Source organism: Carya illinoinensis, chromosome 3, assembly GCF_018687715.1.
Source record: "Carya illinoinensis cultivar Pawnee chromosome 3, C.illinoinensisPawnee_v1, whole genome shotgun sequence".
Lineage (NCBI taxonomy): Eukaryota > Viridiplantae > Streptophyta > Magnoliopsida > Fagales > Juglandaceae > Carya > Carya illinoinensis.
This window is the reverse complement of record NC_056754.1, coordinates 44,055,987-44,074,639: the sequence shown is the minus strand read 5'-3', so window position 1 is coordinate 44,074,639 and position 18,653 is coordinate 44,055,987. Positions and strand designations below refer to the sequence as shown.

Genomic DNA, 18,653 nt, shown 5'->3' with positions numbered 1-18,653 from the left:
AAAATAAATAAAAAAATTTAAAATTTTAATATGTATAAAACGGAATAACCGAACCCGACCCGAAATATTTCGGGTCGGGTAATCGGCTAATTGAAGAGAGCGGAAGATGTTCCGTTCGGAATCCAATCATTTCGGGTTGGATTAGAATAGTCCATTTGCGGGTCGGGTCGGCGTATAGTCTTCATAAAAGTAGATTAACGGATCACATGAAGTCACGTCACTTATAAATTTATTTTTATATAATCTATTTATTTCTATAGCACTTAGATGAAATAGTTTGTACCAATATTGGCATAAAAAATACTTTTATTTTTAAATTTAAGAATTAAAATAAAATAAAGATAAATTTAGGAAAACACTAGATACACCTGATTTCGGTGCCAAATTTTATTTTTATTTTTAAATTTTACTTAGTGATTAAATAAAAATTTTAAATGAATATATAATTTTTTTATAATTTTAAAAAATGGTAAAAGAAAAAATATTAATTTTTTTTAATAATAATGAATAAAAATTATCTGTGGACGTAGCAACGTCCATCAAATTATATCAACATGACACCGAATCTTGTCATCCTATGATGGCCTAAACTCAGCCATCACATGGAATGACCAGAGCAGAGACCACCAAGCGGAAGCGGTGGCCAAGCCTGATGATTAGCCTCGAGGGGTCCCCTCTTGCCAACTTTTGTTCTCTCTCTCTATTTTTTTTTATCATATATATATATATATATATATTGTAAAATAATTATTTTATAACTTAATTTATTTTTTAAAAGAAAATTTTTATTCATCATTCTCATACCACACTCACACTATATATAATTTTTAAATATTTTTTTTTATTAAATGTGTGGTGTAGAAATTTAGAAACAATAAAATTAAAAAATAATTTTAAAAAATAAAAATATGTATAATATGTAGGGTGTGTGTGAAAATGATGAATAATATTTTTTATTTTTGTATTTTAATAGTCTTATTTCTAAATTAAGCTTTGGAGTATATATATATTGGGTCATTGACTCTTTCAATAGCTTGTTAGTTTTGGACGTGATTTTTATTAAAACTATAATAATTAAATCTATATATTTTCATTTGTTTTAATTTTTTTAGATAAATAATGATTATACATGATATCATAATAAAGATTTTCAATTCAAACTCAAATTCTACATTTTATCTTATTAATTAAATATTTCACATATTAATTCACTTATTGAATGAGAGTATGTCCCACACATAATGGTAGTGTTAAAGATGAGCAGCATTGCTCACGATTATAGGATAAATCTATTTATCATTAATCTCTAAACATCTCTTAATGTGATATTAAATATAGACTTACAAATAAAATATAATAAATAATTTCAAATAATTTAATATCGTATTATAAGATGATGAAAAAATAATCATAAAAACTAATAATTAATAGTATTACTTATATTCATATTTAATTCTACCCGTCAACTTAGGCTGCGTTTGGATGTTGAACTGAATTGAATTGAGTTGAGTTATTTAGTTAAGTTAATGGAGTGAGTTACGTAGAATCCATTTAAAATGTGTTTAAATGTTAAGATGAGTTTATTACTATTTATAAAAAATTGAAAAAGGTTGTGAGTCCCACATATAAAAAAGTTTTGAGTTTAGTTTAATATTTAGATATTAAATTCAGTTTAAAATTAGACTGAACTGAATTGAGTTAAACAATCAAACGGGTTTAGACCTATGTGACAATGATAATTTCAAGATTTGTATTATAAAAATCAGAAATACTTTAGGACACAAATATGAGTCTAGAAGTTGTGTTTGGAATTTTTTTTATTTTTTTATTTACTGATTAAAAAAGTATTTTTTTAATGATATTGTGAATTTTTTTATTTTTAAAAAATATTTAAAAATATAAAAAAATTAAACTAATTGGGTGAGTTTTCGAACTGCATGGATATATCAACACTCTATAAAAAAAATTCTAGAGTTCTTAACCTGTCACTTCTCATCTCTACAGGAAAAGCCATCATTATTAATTTATTTTTCAGGTTCATAAAATAAAATAAAAACATGGTGGTCCGGTCACCATCTAATTTTTTTTAAAGTTAAAATTAAATTAAAAATAAGAACAATATTATTTTTAAAATAATAATAAAAAAGGTGGTGGTGTCTTATGAAAATAACAGGAATGGCATGCAATTCCACGAACGAATAATTGTATATATTATTAAAAATCCAAAGAGCCGTGCATAATATAGATTATGTAACTAACTCCATATTTTTTCAGTGCTCCCTAAGGTCTTGCGTCTCTGGATGCGATGACGTCAGTGGCAGTTGCAGTGAACGGTGGCCCTGGCGGAGGAGGAGGCAGGGGAAGCAGACGAGCTGTTCGGTGGGCGGTTAAGAATCTCATGCCCAAAGCAGATCGCTTCGTCTTAGTCCATGTTATGCCCAAAATAACTGCAATCCCGACTCCGTGTACGTTTCTTTCATTTGTTTCTCCCTGCTCTGTTTGTTTGCCGAGAAAGAGTTGGGAAAAATGAAGACTTGATGTCTTTACTTCTAGCAATTTCTGCTCTTAGACTCTTCGGATTTTTCTTATCTGCGTCTCGTGGACTGGCAAATTAATTTCTTTTGTTCAGTTTGATTGAGTTCTGGCGCTGGGTTGACTTATCTGGGTTAACTTTGAAAATGTATTGATGTTGGTATCATGTTATCTATTTCTTTTGGTTGTTAGTATGGATTCCATTACACTTAAAACTCCAGCAAACGGGAGCATATTTTCATGTGTTTTCACGGAATCCTGCCAATTATCCTTGATTGGTTTATTTCTGCGTGAGGTAAACTTTCCAAGATACTATTACACACTATTGAGGTCAACTTTCTAAGATACAGTTACGGCATTACCCACTATTTTGGCAATTAACTGAATCCCCCCAGTAAGAGAACATGGTAAATAAGTACAATGTTCGTGGGACGGGATGGAGGTTGTACCCATGTCGGGTGGGACGAAGTGGAGATGATAAAAGGGTTTGATTACATCCAGGAGAGGTATGCTTGAAGTGAAGCGACACTACAATGTGTTACATGATCACTTGAAGTCTCATTTCCCGTGGTTGCTTATTTGGAGAAAAAGGGCTCCTCTCAGAGTCGTTTTCTTCACTTAACGTATACGGCACTGGGGAAAATTCTTACCTTGGAAAACTCTTTTACATTGCGAGAGTGCCAACATACTATGGAGCATAATCTTCAATCTCTTTGGGATTTAATTGTGTGATGCCTTCGCAAGTTGGTTCTACTGTGTGTATTTTGGTGTTTATGGAGGGAAAGGAACCAGCATTGCTTTGAGGATTTTGAAAAGTTGGTGTCGGAGTTAAAGTCGTTTGTTTCACCTTGTATCATTGGACAAAGGCCCATTATGGTGCTCCTTTCTCCACATCTAATCTTCAAGATTTTTTTATAGGTATCTAATTTTCAAGATTTTATAGCACTTTTCCCTTTTGTTTGTTCAGTGATTCATGTATGCTTCTTGTGTATGGCATAAAAATCCTTCTCATCATTAATAAAATTTTATCCTACTCATAATAAAGTAATATTGTGTTTTTTTTTTTTTTTTGATGTCGGGGAATGATATGAATCCATTGGATTGAAATCCCTTGAACCCACAATTAATTTGAAAAATCACCCAATAAAGCCAAAATCAAACCAATGGAAAATCTAGACCTGTTGAAGAATTCGTTTCAAGAACCTAGATTATAGGAAATCTAGACCTGTTGAAGAACTTGTCTCAAGAACCTAAATTATTGGGAAGAACACCACAAAAGTTATGATTTTCCTTTGATAAGTTTAAAAGTTCATTCAAGAACAAAAGGAAATTAACTCAACTCACAATAAAAAATATTCATCAAATTTCATAAACTTTGTAAAATGTGGCTACAATAGCTTAAATACCCAAACCCCAATTAAAACCCTAGCTGAAAATTAAAACCCTTTTCTCAAAAACCCCTGGCTGAAAATATTCCCCCAAAGAAACCCTAGGCGCCCCAAAATAAGATCCTTTCCCAAATTGCCCTCATGGCCGAAAATGCAAGGCCTTATAAGCCCCCTAGGCCGGCGCCCCTACAAGTATTAATAATCGTAATTCCCTTAAAACCCTAGTTCATAAAATAAGACATATGTGGGCCAAGCATCCTCAAGACCAGTTATTCTAAACTAATTCATATAACTAATAAAATCAGCCATTTTAATAAAATAAATAAGTCCAAGGAATTTAATCACATAAACATAATAATAGGCTCAAATAATAAATCCTTAATTCCTAAGTCATGTTGCACTCTTCCATAGCTTGCATCAAATGGATCAAAACTGGTTCTCCTTTCTTTAAGCCCATATTGACTGTTGGAGTCTTGCTAGCTTCATCCCAAATAGATTGCATCAATCCTTATATTGCTTCCTTGATCTTCTTGGCTCTTGACCTTGTAATTAGCCCATTTGGAATTTACAAAAGATCTTTAAGACTAGGTCCACCTTGGTGCCCATAAGAGAACCTCTCCAAAGCAGGGCCATAATAAAGTAATATTCTGTTAGGATTGGACACTAATTTGGATAGCTGATGAGTTGTGCAGGTGAGTTACTTTAATGTTATGACAGTTGGGTTGGTCTTTTTTCTTAAATACAGCAGGAGAGCATATTCCTGTGGAAGAACTGGCTGAAAATGTGGTGGAGATGTACATGGAGGATGTGAAACTAAAGTTTGAAGAAATCTTTGTCCCATTTCAGGAACTATGCAAGACAAGAAAGGTGAGATTATTGTCTCTGTCAAGCTAGGTTAACTTGTTCATGTTGAGCTTGTGATGAGTTATGAATGTTACTCTGATAACTTGTATAGGTGGAAACTTTGCTTCTGGAGGATAATGATCCTGCAACTGCACTTCTTAGATATATATCTGAGTCAAGAATTCAGAGTTTAGTATTGGGCTCTTGCTCCTTAAATTTTGTTATGAGGTATGAGATCATTCTTACTTTAAGTATCATGCTTTTCTTATATGCTAATAATCTCTGTGGTTAGAAATATGTCCATTTCTGATATGCAATCATCAAGATAGTGTTGTCTTGACCATTTGGCGCAAGATGTATGAACTTTATTGAGGACACCAATTATGTGCAATCTAAGAACACTTGTACTGCACGAGAGAAGACACCTGTATAAAAACTATGTTGTTATGACTGCTTTTTTCTCATTATGGTTATCTTATGTTTGATCTTGCATATCCTAGAACCTGGATGCTGCTCTAGTATTTTTAATCATGGGAGTTTATAAGCTTGTATTTTGTAGCACAAGTTGATTTGAAATTTTTGGCTACGTTAATAGATAATCTAATGACATCCAAGTACTACATATTTGTCTAAGGGCGGGAGAATCACACTTATTAAAAGTACATTATCCAATCTCCCAATGTATTTCCTCTCGCTATTTCCAGTGCTTGCAGGGGTTTCGAATAAATTGGAAAATATCTTTCGTGACTTCCTTTGGGGAGGGCTAGAGAATACAAAGAAATTCCATTTGATCAAATGAGAAAAAGTATGCACCCCATTATTTTGTGGCGGTTTGGGCCTACGGAATTTGAGAACCTTTAACAAGGCACTCCTTGGGAAATGGTTATGGTGCTTTCATCTCGAGGGAGACGCCCTTTGGAAAAATATTTTAGAGATCAAATATGGGAATGTATGGGGAGGTTGGTGCTCAAATGAAGTCAGAGGGGCCTATGGCGTGGGAGTTTGGAAACATATTCAGAAGGGCTGGGATGATTTTCTTGGCAACTATAGGTTCGAGGTGGGAAGAGGCACGCGGACAAAATTTTGGCATGACTGTTGATGTGGAGACATGATCTTGAAAAACGCTTTTCCTTCTCTTTATAGGATCACTTTGGACCAAGGTTCTTCAGTGGCTGATAATATGTGCAATAATTCTGACTCCATCACTTGGTCCGTGAGTTTCACTAGAGCTGTACAAAATTGGGAGATGGGGGACATCACTGAGTTCTATAGAGTGCTATATTCACTGAAGTTAAGGGTAGGAAGGGAGGACAAACTACTTTGGACTGGCACAAGAAAGAAGAAATTTTCAGTTCGTTCATACCATAAAGCCTTGTCGACCCATTCCTCCAATGCTTTCCCTTGGAAGAGTATTTGGAGGAGTAATGTTCCCCTCAAAGTCGCTTTTTTTGGTTGGGTGGCCTCCCATGGCAAAATCTTAACAATCGACAAACTAAGAAAGCGTGGATTTTATATAATGGATTGGTGCTACATGTGCAAACGTAACAGCAAATCAGCGGATCACCTTCTCCTTCATTGCGAAGTAGTTAAGGCTTTATGGGATGCAATCTTCTCGAGGCTTGACATTGCGTGGGTCATGCCCAAGAGGGTGATAGACCTATTGTCTTGTTGGCAAAGGATTAAGGGCAATTGCCAGATTGCTGCTGTATGGAAGATGATACCTTTATGCCTAATATGGTGCACATGGAACGAAAGAAATGGCCGTTGTTTTGAGGATAAGGAACACTCCCCGAACAGCTTTAGGGATTACTTTTTTCATACTCTGTTGGTTTGGGCCCATTCTATTGCATGGAATGGAACGAGTCTTAATGATTTGTATGCTACTATCCATACCACGTAGCTTTTGTAACTAAGCTTTTCTTGTATACTCCCTGTGTACTCGGGTTTTGCCTATTTACGAGAATCAATAAAACTTCTTTTATCTATAAAAAAAAAAAAAGGAACTTTTTTATGCTCGTATACTTGGGCTATGCATATTCCATTGATTCATTATAGTCTTACTTTTACCAATAAAAAAAATTGTGATGCTTATAAGTGTAATTCCCTCAACTCATCTAACAGTTTTGGCTCTTTTTTTCCCCTTCCTTTTGGGGTTGGGGGGTGGGGACGGTTTCATATTCTTCGTTTTTGGTGCTGTTGCTAATTTATCACAATTTCTTTTAGGAAGCTAAAGGGACCAGGAGTACCGACAGCTGTTCTGAGAGGTGTTTCTGGCAGTTGCGATATTTATATTGTATCTAGATGCAATATACTTACAAAACCAGCTGGTTCCTCATCCGCTGGTGGTAAGTTGAAGTACATGATATCTCAGGAAACAATTTTTCATGTTGTTAATTGTTTTATCCCTTCCTCTTACAGAGACCAATTCTAAGCATGTGATGTATACTGAAAGAGATTATGGGGAAGTTTCCAGCGACAATACTGAACAAATATCTGGGCTTCATTCTCCCCATGTAGAACCCAAGGTTCAAAAAAGCTTTGGAGCATCATCAATATCACAGCTTAGTTACCTGAATTCTCAAACATCAACAAATATGGATTCTTCTGCAAATGTGAATTCTTCTGAAAATGCCAGTTTAGATCAGGAAGGGAATCACCGCAACGTTGGAGGCGACATTGAAACTATCAAGCGCTGCAATTCCTTCTTCTCTACAATATCTGGGCAGGTAAGATTAATTTTAAAGAAACTTTTAAAGCTATCTCTCTGTTTTTTTTTTTTGGCATGCAAGTATGATCCGAATACTTCTGTGCAGTCGGATATGCAAGCTGAAGTAGAACAACTGAGACTAGAAATTCAGAATACTGTTGCCTTGTATGAACGAGCCTGTGAAGAGCTGGTTCATGCTCAAATCAATGTAAGAGGTTTGATCTCTTGGTAACATGATACTGGTAAATAATAAGATGTTTGAGGTTTATCATCCCATGATGTTCCAAAGATTTGTAGGCATAAGGTTGAGAACTTGAACTAAATTTCTTTTTACTTCCTACCTTTCAAGAAAAAACAAAATAAATGAAAATCAGTAGTTTAGGATTTCTTGTAGGTTTTAACTAGGTGTGTAATATATTTCAAAATCAAATTTATTTTATTTGCATCCAAAGCTTTTGCATTATGTTCGCAAAATTTCAGATTTATGGTGTAACTATAAATATGGTCTTGGAGAAGATGCGCTATTTTGATTGGCTGAGAGAAAAACTTATGGCAATCTCACATACCATGGACCCTTTAACCATTAGTTCCTCAATTTGTAGGTCGAGTTACTTTCTTCTGAATGCCTTGAAGAGGCTAGAAGAGTGAATGCTGGTCTAGAAAGAGAAGAAGCTCTTAGAAAAATTGCTGCTGAAGATAAAGCCAAGTATTTGGAAGCTATAAAGGAGGTTCAGGAGGCAAAAAAGGTGCTTGCTAAAGAGGCTAATGAAAGGAAGATAGCTGAACTGAATGCCCTCAAGGCTTCCTTAGGGAAACAGACAATTGTTGATGCACTATTCTCTGGCGACTTGAGGTACAGAAGGTATACTAGGGATGAAATAGAGGCAGCAACAGAATTCTTCTCTGAGAGTAACGTGATTGGTGAAGGTGGGTATGGGAAAGTTTACAAGTGCAGTCTTGATCACACTCCAGTAGCTGTAAAGGTTCTAAGTCATGATGCAACTGGCAAGAAAGAGGAGTTTCTCAAAGAGGTATTTTTAGCTTAAGTCTGTTGCATTTTTCAGTCACAGTAATATCTCTCTCTAGACTCAGCTTATCTCTCCTGCTGTCTTCTATCAAGGGTTCCTTTTTTGAAGTTCTTGAATTTGTTTTAGAAATTTAGAAATGCTCGAAAACTCACTACTTGGGATCATCTGATTAACCAAGTCAATTTTTTTTTAATAAAATCCTTTTACATTGGTGAAAGCTCCCAAATGTTCTTTGAACTCCCTTAAATTCCTACACAGTGCTTGTTGGCTAGATGGGGGGAAGGTAGGGAAAGGAAAGAACGAAGGAATGTGGTTTTTTACTCAAGAAATTTGTTTGTCTAGACTCTGAGGAAATCAAAGAGAAGCCCGATTGTGTTGTGGGCCCGCTAACAGCCTAACTATTATTATTCAACATGGTCTTTCTCTATCTTCTCTATTGCATTTGGGAGGAGATGGAATGGTGGGCTGGGAGCAAGAGGGAATCCCTTATCTCCCTTCACTTCTCTCTCTTTGCTTTCCTTTTGGTAGGTCACTTCCCTCCCTTTTCTCTCCACCCTTGTCCTTTTGGTCCTCTCTCCCCTCAGCCAAACATATTGTAAGATGACAGTTTGGCAGAAATGGGTTTGGTCTCCCTTTGAATACTTTACTAGCAAACTTTCCTGTTGAGAATTTAGGGATTTTTTCTTCTTCAGTAATCTATCAGGCCCCTTATTTTTTACATGGTTTCCTACCACCAATTCCTTCACTCAAATCGTCTCGAATAACTTCCAGTTTCATTGTAAAACTCTAGTTGAATTTGGTAACCCTGCCTTTCCCATCTTTTTTATGCTTTTTTCTAATAAATGCTTGTTTGCAAATTACTTTGGTTCTGAATTTCCTGAATCTATGGTTTGTTGCTGCAATTTTGATGAAACTGTTTCCTTCTGTTCACTCCCAACTTTTCTTAGGTTGAAGTTCTAAGCCAGCTGCGCCATCCCAACGTGGTTTTGTTGCTTGGAGCCTGTCCTGAGAGTGGTTGCCTGGTCTATGAATACTTGGAAAATGGAAGCTTGGAGGAATATATTTTCCATCGAAATGGGAAAGCACCACTTCCTTGGTTCGTTCGGTTCCAGATAGTTTTTGAAGTAGCTTGTGGACTTGCATTCTTACATAATTCAAAGCCAGATCCAATTGTCCATCGAGATCTCAAACCGGGTAATATCTTGTTAGACCGAAATAATGTGAGCAAAATTGGAGATGTTGGGCTTGCTAAACTTATTTATGATGTCGTGCCTGACGATGTCACGGAGTACAGAGAATCAATCCTTGCTGGCACACTTTGCTACATGGACCCAGAATATCTTAGAACTGGCACCATCCGACCCAAGTCAGATTTATATGCTTTTGCGGTCATAACCTTCCAGCTGTTAACAGGCCGGCAACCAAATGGCCTGCCGTTGATTATTGAAAATGCCATTACAAACGACTCCCTTCCTGACATCCTAGATAAGTCAGTCAGAGATTGGCCATTGGCTGAAACAGAGGAATTAACTCGAATTGCACTGAGGTGTTCCAAACTCAGATGCAGGGATAGACCAGATCTTGACACCGAAGTTCTGCCGGTCCTCAAAAGAGTTAGTGAAGTTGCAAAAGCTAGTTTGAGAATAGAAAGAGAGAATATTTATGCACCAAAGCACTACTTCTGCCCAATCCTACAGGTAAAATAGATTACACTTCACTAGATGGATTTGGTTCTCTGAGCGTGCATCTCAAATATTGCTTTCTTCCATGCAGGAAATCATGGATGACCCACACATTGCTGCTGATGGTTTTACTTATGAGCACGAAGCAATTAAGGCATGGCTCAAGAAACATAATGTATCCCCTGTGACAAGACACAGACTCCAGCATTTTACTTTAACTCCAAACCACACGCTACGTTCTGCCATCCAGGAGTGGAGATCACGTGTGACATTTACACATGCCTAGAATTATTATAAGTAATTGTTGTTGGTTTGTGCAAGCGAGCTTTTTCTTTCTTCTTTTTTTATTTTTATTTTTTTTGGGTTTTTTTTCGGGGGGGGGAGGGGGAAGGGAAGGTGTGATCTAGGTTGTGAATGACGTAGGGTGTGAAGTTTCGCACTCCCTTTGAAAAAGGAAATTTGAGGCTCATAAAAATAAAATAAAATAAAATTCTTTCAAAGGAGTGTGCGGGGCTTTTGAAGTTTTGATCTCGGAAAATTGTTTATGTAGTTGTAGAGTAGATGCTGCGGTGCTCTAATCTTATTATAAAATATCAATGCTAATAAAACTGTTTAAACTAATTTTTAATGACATAATCATGCGACACATCATTGAAGCAGCCCACTTCAATTTCTGCTGTTTGTTAGATTAACATTTAGGATGTAAAAGAAAATAAAATAACTCCACAAGCAGTTCAAGATTTGATCTGTCTAATTTAGGTTTAGACTCTTTTATTAAATAATTTATCGGCTATTGATGAACATAAATATAACTCGAAAATAATGTCAAGCTCAACTAGTGACAGGAGTTTCTACAGCGACGACAAGCAGCTAATGTTGCAATATCTTTTACCTCAGAATCCATTCAATCTAACCATGCTTTCCTAACTAATCCGTACGTCGCAGGCCTTGGATCAGACTGCTGTATTATTGAAGTGTTCCCTCGCAATGGGTTAATTTATGTATTTCAGATGTTTCTTTCAGCTGTTAGTGTGACCTGTGATGTCTCCCGTAGCATGTACTCCTTTCTGCTTACCATCTATCTTCTATTCATACTTTCTTATTCAAATTGCAAGATAATTTAAGGACCACCTCAGAAATATGTTCATATATTCTGCCAAACATACTTACAATTTTGAGTGTTTTCTGCCAAACATGCAGGTTTAGCTCATAACATCACACTCCCATTTCTAGCAAATTGTAGAACCGATGGCTTAGAAAATCATCGTTGGGGGATACATTTATTTTCTGAATACCTGTATATGTAGTTTCTGTGCATCAAATATTACATAATATGGGTATTCCTGGGCCACCAACAGAATACCTGCCAAAGATTAAATGCTCCATTCAAAAGTGTTTTTCATTGATACTAACACTGTAAGTTTACGCGCCAGATGTTCAAATGTTTCAGACATCCACTTGAGTAAATTCTAGAGCATTTGCATCCGGATCTCGTGTAAAAATTGCTGGCCTCCCGGAGCGGCTCAGCGTGTAGGGAATACCTGCAAAATATAGTGAATAAGGCACACCTAGTCCTTAAGTATGAAACTGCCATTTGAAAATTTTAACTGAAATTGAGAGCCTACATCGTTTAACTGGACTCAGATTTCGACTGTGATGCTCTTCTGAATATCAAAAACTTTTATTTGGTTATGCAATATCATAGACATACCAACAGAAATCTGTTGCTTTCTGATTCTATTATCATCCAGGACTCTTGCCCCTCTTGTGCTAACCGTTCCGAAACAACAATTCACATTATTCATGAGTGTAATTTCACCCATCCTTTTGAATTTCACAGTATGATAGACTCTTCCTAGTTTCCTCCTGATGTAATTTGAACAATGGCTAAAAGACAACTGCCTTTAAGAAGTCCAATAGCACATTCACTTAGTTCACTAAAGTATTTTCTTTCCTACGGAATGCTAGCTTCCTTGAATCAGAATCAACAAATTGGTTTTGGAATCCTATGTCCATCAGCCAATTCTTTATCTTCAGCCAGGACCAAAGGCCTTGAACATTTATTTTGATAAGTAAATACAAACCAAAGGCCTTGAATATATCGTGGCCTTTCCCTCCTTGTACGAGAACATAAACCTTCCTAATAAATGACTCCAGCACAACTCAATACCTACGGTACAGGAAGGAGCCAGGGGAATTTTAAGATCACAATGGGGAAATGAGTTAATGATTTCTCCCATAACATTGGAGTCACAAGAAGCACAGAAACTAAACTATGGAGTTTGAGGGATGGTCTTTCAGTGGCATTGGATATTGGCAAAGACTATATGTTGAACTGGATGCCAAGCAGTCCAAATTCACACCTCCGGTACATACTAATAAATAGAGCTCTGTAATATCTAATTGCAGGACTTTGCCTTAATCCAACACTCGCACAGACACAGGAACTTCTGTGCTGATCTGCTAGCCAACAAAGGCTGTGACCGAGCTTTATCTTTTGTTCTTTAGGAACCCCTCCCTTATGAAATGGCTCAGCTTAGAGCTGATGCATGGGGGTGCATTTAAACCCCGATCTTTTGTACTCTACTTTTGGCTTCAATATAATTCCAATACAACGGGGGGAAAAGTCAAAAGAAAATCTACCTACACAACCCTGTATATGGGCAACATTGGTTTTACAGGGAAAAACTGACAGATTGAAGAAAAGTAGAACTTACCAGCTTTATCAAGGATTGTTTTTAGCTTAGACACATCCCTAATAGCAATACAAGTATGACGATCCCGGCCACCATGTTGAGGCCGTCCAGTTAAGGGGTCTGGATTGGGAAGCTCCATCAAATGAATCATCTCAGAACCCACCCACAACCAAGCACCTCTATAAGGGAGCTTATCCTCTGGCCTTGCCTCATTTATTTCAAGACCTAATTTTTTACCATCCAAAAAGAAAAGGAAAAGCTGTTCTTAAACTAATGTTCTTCTGTATAAAAAAATGTCAATTAAACATTAGCATGGAAAATTAACATACCTAGAACATTCTGATAGAACTCGAGTGACCTCTCAAGGTTTTCACACAGAATTCCAACATGGTGGACACTAACAACTCCATAATCTACATCAATAGCAGCCAAAAGATTAAAAGCATCGAACTTGATATCACATAAGGGAAAAACAAATGTGTAATGTTAAAGTAGATCATGATTTACATAGCCAACAGCTTAACCCTCTCTCTCTCTCTCTGTCTGCGCCAACGTATCTGTTGGGGAAGGGGAGACAGGACATATACTTCTGCCCATTTTTCTATAGATGAGGGAATTCCTAACGTGTAAAGAGATATTGATAGAAAATGGGTAAATCTAACTATCTAGAGAACATTTTACGGCAAGCACATGCATGCTTTCGAGAACCTTTCTTATTATTTTTCCAATGGTTTCTATCACCTTAAATTTAAATTTATTTGTATCTTCCAATACCAGAATGTTATTAGATTCCAACCATGCAATAACACAACCGAGCTGATATTCTCTCTCGCAATCCTTATTCAACTTTGAATGAACTAGGAACGTCAAGCACAAAAGATCCAGCTAAATCCATTTAAGTAGAAAATGACAAGAATTGCAACCTTTGCCATCGACACTGACTGATTCTTTCCCCAGCACTTCCCCTTCAACAGCCATCTTAGCATTTGTCATTAAACTAAGCCCGTGCAATCTTTCATTTTTCATAAAAGTCAGATGAGCTTTGGGTTGTGTGATTGTAGAGGTAATGGAACTCACACGATTCACCTGCAATAAAAGATAGAGAGAGTCCTCAAAATCATCAGGATAATATCAGGGTAATAAAAGAAAATTGATATGAATAACTGGAAATATGAACAGAAAACACAAGAGGTGCAACGGTCTTAAGTAGCTCCTAACCATTCCTATCAATATCCCCGCCAAGAACCTTAAGCCAAATGGCGTAGTTCAATCATGTAAACTCCAGTAATACCAACACAAGCTTAGACGGCACCCTAACATAAAACAGAAATCCTCCATTGCAGCAACTCATCTGGGTCTTCTTTATTCATGACCATAGTTTTTTTTTCAAACTTTTCAAAACAAGTGACTATTAATTGAGAAAAAGTTGTGATTAACTTATATCAACAACTTCAATATCCAAAAACAACACAAGAAAGCTATTGTGCGTGTTGGAATAAATGTTTGACATCGTAAGGCCCTGAGACGCTTTGTGTTCCACTCCATATCAGCTCTGCTAACTGGCGGTTAGCACTTTCAGTTGTATGGCCACCTCAAACCACACAAACTCGCTTGGATTACTGCATAATTTGTATGGTTCTGTTCCATTCTTCCTCCACAATTCATTCCCCCGTTAGCCCCACTGCCACTGCCACAACACGCAGCCTTAACATTCTTGAAGGTAATTTGAAGGGTTATACAATCGCTCTCCAAGCGCACTTTAGTTTTAAAAAAATAAAAAATAAAAAAAATTAAATTAAATTAATCAGATTTGAGGTTGAAATCGTTGTGCCTAGAGACTTTCAAACAGCGATTTATGATCAAACTACCTTGTTCATGAGAGATGCCGTGGGACGTGGACTGAGAAGGGAAGCCATGGAAGAGCAGGAACTCATCTGGGTCTGCTGTTAACCACTCCTTGGTTCTTGGCTCACATTTTTCACCCAAAAATATTAAATAAATATAATTTTTATTGGCATAAAATAATTCATTATCTAAACTACGTGATAAGATGAGTAAAGTTTTCGGTCCGATCCAATCGGTAAGTCTACAATTTGTGGGATTGAAGGGGTTCAGTCTGGATCCGGGGGTCTATATCTTTTGGACCGGACTGGACCAAATCCTTATATATATATATATATTAAATTTTTTTAAATTATTTAATATATTATTTTTATATAATAAGTATATAAATTAATAATATAATTTTCATCAAATTTATTATTATTGACTATATAAAATATTAAATAATATATACTATCAGTTAATAATATATTATAAATCATATGATAATTTATGTCATTATATATAAATAGTTAATACATCATATATTTATATATATTCTACTATTTATACTTAATTAAAGTAATTAGATAATTTTTTTTAAGATACCTAAGTTGCCATTTACTATAAAGCATATATGGTCAATGAGTAAACCAAAATTATTCATTAATCATATACAAAATGTTAAAATTGTAATATTCCCATTATACATTAACTATCACAATACATTTACATACTCTAAGTTAGTAATCATAAATATAATTATAAGATTTTATTTTTTTAGCAAGTTAATTACATAAATTATAATCCACATTAAATAGTTTAGTTAATTTTAATTTTATTAATTTAAATAATTTATTTATTAAATTATGTGCCAAAAAGAGGAAAGACGATTCTTCTAACTCATTAAAAAAACAATGCCATTTAAGGTTAAACTGGACCTAAACGGCGTTGTTTAGGTCCAGTGCGCCGTTTAGGTCCAGTGGCCTCTGAAAAATAAATTGAGTTGCGTGAAGAGGCGTCATTTCACACAACTCCATTTAAAAAAAAAAACTCATATGTTGAAACAACGCCATATCAACACAACCCCCATGACTTCTCTGGAATTTTCCCCGAATCCCTCCCACTCTCACTCCCCCAGTCCTCTCACTCAAAGTCATAGCTGTCACACGATTTCCCTCCCCTCTCTAACCCCACCGTCACAGCCCTTCATTGCAAAACCCACTGTCACAGCTCATTCCTTTCTACAATCCTATGTAATTCACAATCCCTAAGGTATGGTCATTGCCCCCTTCCCTTTCCATAGTTCTATTTCTTTTTTCTTTTTGTTCTAAGTTGTTCTAGATTTTTTAATGAGTTATATTTGTTATATTTGCTCTAATTTGTTCTAGATTTTAAGTTTTTAACATTAACTCTTTGTTCACTGAACCTATTCTCTTTGGCTATTTGCATTGGACGGTGCTACAGGCATTGTTGGTGGCTCCCGCTGGGGGTCACCGTTAGGCAAAAACATTTTTTTGCCTTTTTGATTTTTTTTTTAAATTATTTTTTAATACTTTTAAACATTTTAAAAAAATATAAAAAAATTATAATAATATTATAAAAAAATTACTTAATCATTAAAAAAAAAAAAAATTAAAAAAAAAAAAAATAGGGCCAGCGGTGGCCCCCAGCGGGAGCCACTAGCGGTGGCCCTATCATTTTCCTTTGCATTAGGGACTATCGATGAGGAGATGTAGATGTTGATTTTTATTTTTTTTAATGCTCTAACTCTATTAGGGAATTAACAATTGCACTTAGATGGTTAGAAACAAGAAAACGATTGACAGATTGGGTTGAGATAATGTGTTTGACAAATTGGGTTTATTTTACATATAGTGTTTGACAGATTGGGTTTATTTTAGTATCTGTAATTTCTTTAAAGGATATACTTTCTACATATATACCCCTTATGTTATGAGCCAAACTATTGGAATGAATAAATTTGGATAATTTGAGGAATCAGAAGCCTCCAAAGATCCATACAGGAAAATTAATATGGGCTTAAAGATGATCTTTCATTCATACCAACTGCAAATAAATAGACAATTGAAAATAATTTCCTTTCTAAAGGTATGGACAGGTACAAATGACTACATCACTTAACCCACGACGTACAAGACAGCTCAAAGTCCCAATCAACATAAAACCAAATACAACTAAAATAAAAATAAATAAAGTACTTAACTACTCTTACAATTAAAAATAATCCCCTTGCTTACGTAGCCCTGGATACACTCCCATCTTTTTACAATCTAGGACTTAGCTCATTACACAACCCCCTTCATCCAAAGATCTTGCCCTCAAGATCTGGAAATCTCCTGCGCAGCTCTTCTAAGTCCACCCAAGTTGAATTCTCCTCCTTCTTATCCTTCCACTTGACTAATAACTTAGCTCTAACCCTAGATCCCTTCTTCTTAAGGTGTAGATCTATGACTTTTTCGGGTTCAGGACTTAGGGTTCCATCCTCCATTGTCACATGTAAGTTAGGGCTTGGGATTACCTTGTTACCAATCTTCTTTTTAAGGTCAGAAACATGAAATACTAGATAAATCTTGGAAGTTCTTGGTAGATCGAGCTTGTATGCGACTTTTCCCATCCTTTGTATAATCTGAAAAAGACCATAGTACTTCGGAGAAATCTTGAGGTTCCATCTTAGCACCACCATAACCTGCCAATAGGGCCTCAATCATAGATAAATCCAATCACCTATTTCGAACTCCCGAATCGTTCTCTTTTTATCAACATGTCATTTCATCTTCTCTTGAGCATCTTGCAGGTTCTCTCGCACAAGTTTTAGAATGAAGTCTCTATTCTTCATTTCCTCTTCGACGACCTCTACTGTTGTAGACCCTTGTTCATATGGAAGGATGCAAGGTGGGGCTTGGTCGGATGCCACCTCAAAAGGGCTTAATCTAGTTGAAGCATGCACCAAGGCATTGTAGGACCACTCCACTAGAGGTAACCATCTAACCCAATCCTTCGGTCTATCGCTACAAAAACATCTGAGGTAACATCCCAGCCACTTGTTCATTACTTCGGTCTATCCATCTGTTTGTGGATGATAGGCTAAACTTAATAATAACTCTGTACCATTCACTTGGAAGAGCTCCTTCTAGAAGTGACTAGTAAATATGGCATCCCTATCACTTACTATACTTTGGGGTAGACCATGGAGCTTGAAAACCTGGTCCATAAATTTTTGAGTTACTCCTGCTGCTGTATAAGGGTGGGACAAACGTACAAAGTGTCCATATTTGCTAAATCTGTCTACTGTGACCATGATAATTGTGCTTCCTTTGGATAGAAGTAACCCATCTATGAAATCCATGCTGATATCGACCTATGCTTTGCTTGGAATTTGTAATGGTTGTAAGAGGTATGCTGGCTTGAGATTTTTCATTTTGGTTTTTTGGCATATATCACATTCTCTAATAAATTTTTTGATGTCCCAAAGCATGTCATGCCAAAAGAACTCCCTCTTGATTCTGGATTATGTTTTATGTGTCTCTGTATGACCACCAATTGGTCTGTTGTGGAATTGTTGGATAATCTGCTGCTGTATGTGAGTTAGGGTTCCCAAATGCAATCTTCCTTTGTAGAATATCGACTTCTCATGTAAGTTGTATTTTTAGAAATTAAGGTCACCCAGATGGTAACGGCTAAAAAGCTACTGCAACTAGGGGTCATGATCATATGCTTGCTGGAACCCTTCTAGCCATGTAGCTTCAACGGTACTTATAGTCTTGACTTCCATCACATGGGCAGTAACCTGCACTCCCTCTAGTTCTTCCTTATCTGTGTGAAGCCTAGATAATGCATCGGCAGCTTTATTTTCTTTCCCCCTTTTGTAATCCAAGGTAAAATTGATTCCTAACAATTTTGAGACCCATTTTTGTTGGAATTGAGTCCCCACC

At 36.0% G+C, this 18,653-nt stretch overlaps 2 protein-coding genes across 6 annotated transcripts; one reads left to right on the top strand and one right to left on the bottom strand.

Annotated features, from left to right (window-relative positions):
- The first annotated feature begins 2,232 nt into the window (after nucleotides 1-2,232).
- Nucleotides 2,233-10,500, top strand: LOC122304327 (U-box domain-containing protein 34-like). 4 transcript variants are annotated; one of them, XM_043116539.1, is made up of 9 exons: nucleotides 2,234-2,465; nucleotides 4,666-4,787; nucleotides 4,876-4,991; nucleotides 6,987-7,108; nucleotides 7,281-7,489; nucleotides 7,577-7,678; nucleotides 8,073-8,501; nucleotides 9,446-10,195; nucleotides 10,272-10,500. In XM_043116539.1, exons 1-9 carry the CDS (start codon nucleotides 2,306-2,308, stop codon nucleotides 10,464-10,466), a joined length of 2,205 nt encoding a protein of 734 aa, XP_042972473.1. In that variant the 5' UTR covers nucleotides 2,234-2,305; the 3' UTR covers nucleotides 10,467-10,500. The 4 variants fall into 4 exon arrangements, with proteins under 4 accessions (XP_042972471.1, XP_042972473.1, XP_042972472.1 ...); XM_043116538.1 differs by having other exon boundaries at nucleotides 7,182-7,489; XM_043116540.1 differs by lacking the exon at nucleotides 2,234-2,465 and adding an exon at nucleotides 2,484-3,450 and having other exon boundaries at nucleotides 7,182-7,489.
- A 799-nt stretch (nucleotides 10,501-11,299) lies between these two features.
- LOC122304328 lies at nucleotides 11,300-14,900 on the bottom strand. 2 transcript variants are annotated; one of them, XM_043116542.1, is made up of 6 exons: nucleotides 14,745-14,874; nucleotides 14,095-14,563; nucleotides 13,800-13,962; nucleotides 13,206-13,289; nucleotides 12,898-13,101; nucleotides 11,300-11,721 (listed from the first exon to the last, which is right to left on the bottom strand). In XM_043116542.1, the coding sequence occupies exons 2-6, from the start codon at nucleotides 14,095-14,097 to the stop codon at nucleotides 11,627-11,629; spliced, it is 549 nt and encodes a 182-aa protein (XP_042972476.1). In that variant the 5' UTR covers nucleotides 14,098-14,563; nucleotides 14,745-14,874; the 3' UTR covers nucleotides 11,300-11,626. The 2 variants fall into 2 exon arrangements, with proteins under 2 accessions (XP_042972476.1, XP_042972475.1); XM_043116541.1 differs by lacking the exon at nucleotides 14,095-14,563 and having other exon boundaries at nucleotides 14,745-14,900.
- Nucleotides 14,901-18,653: the final 3,753 nt, after the last annotated feature.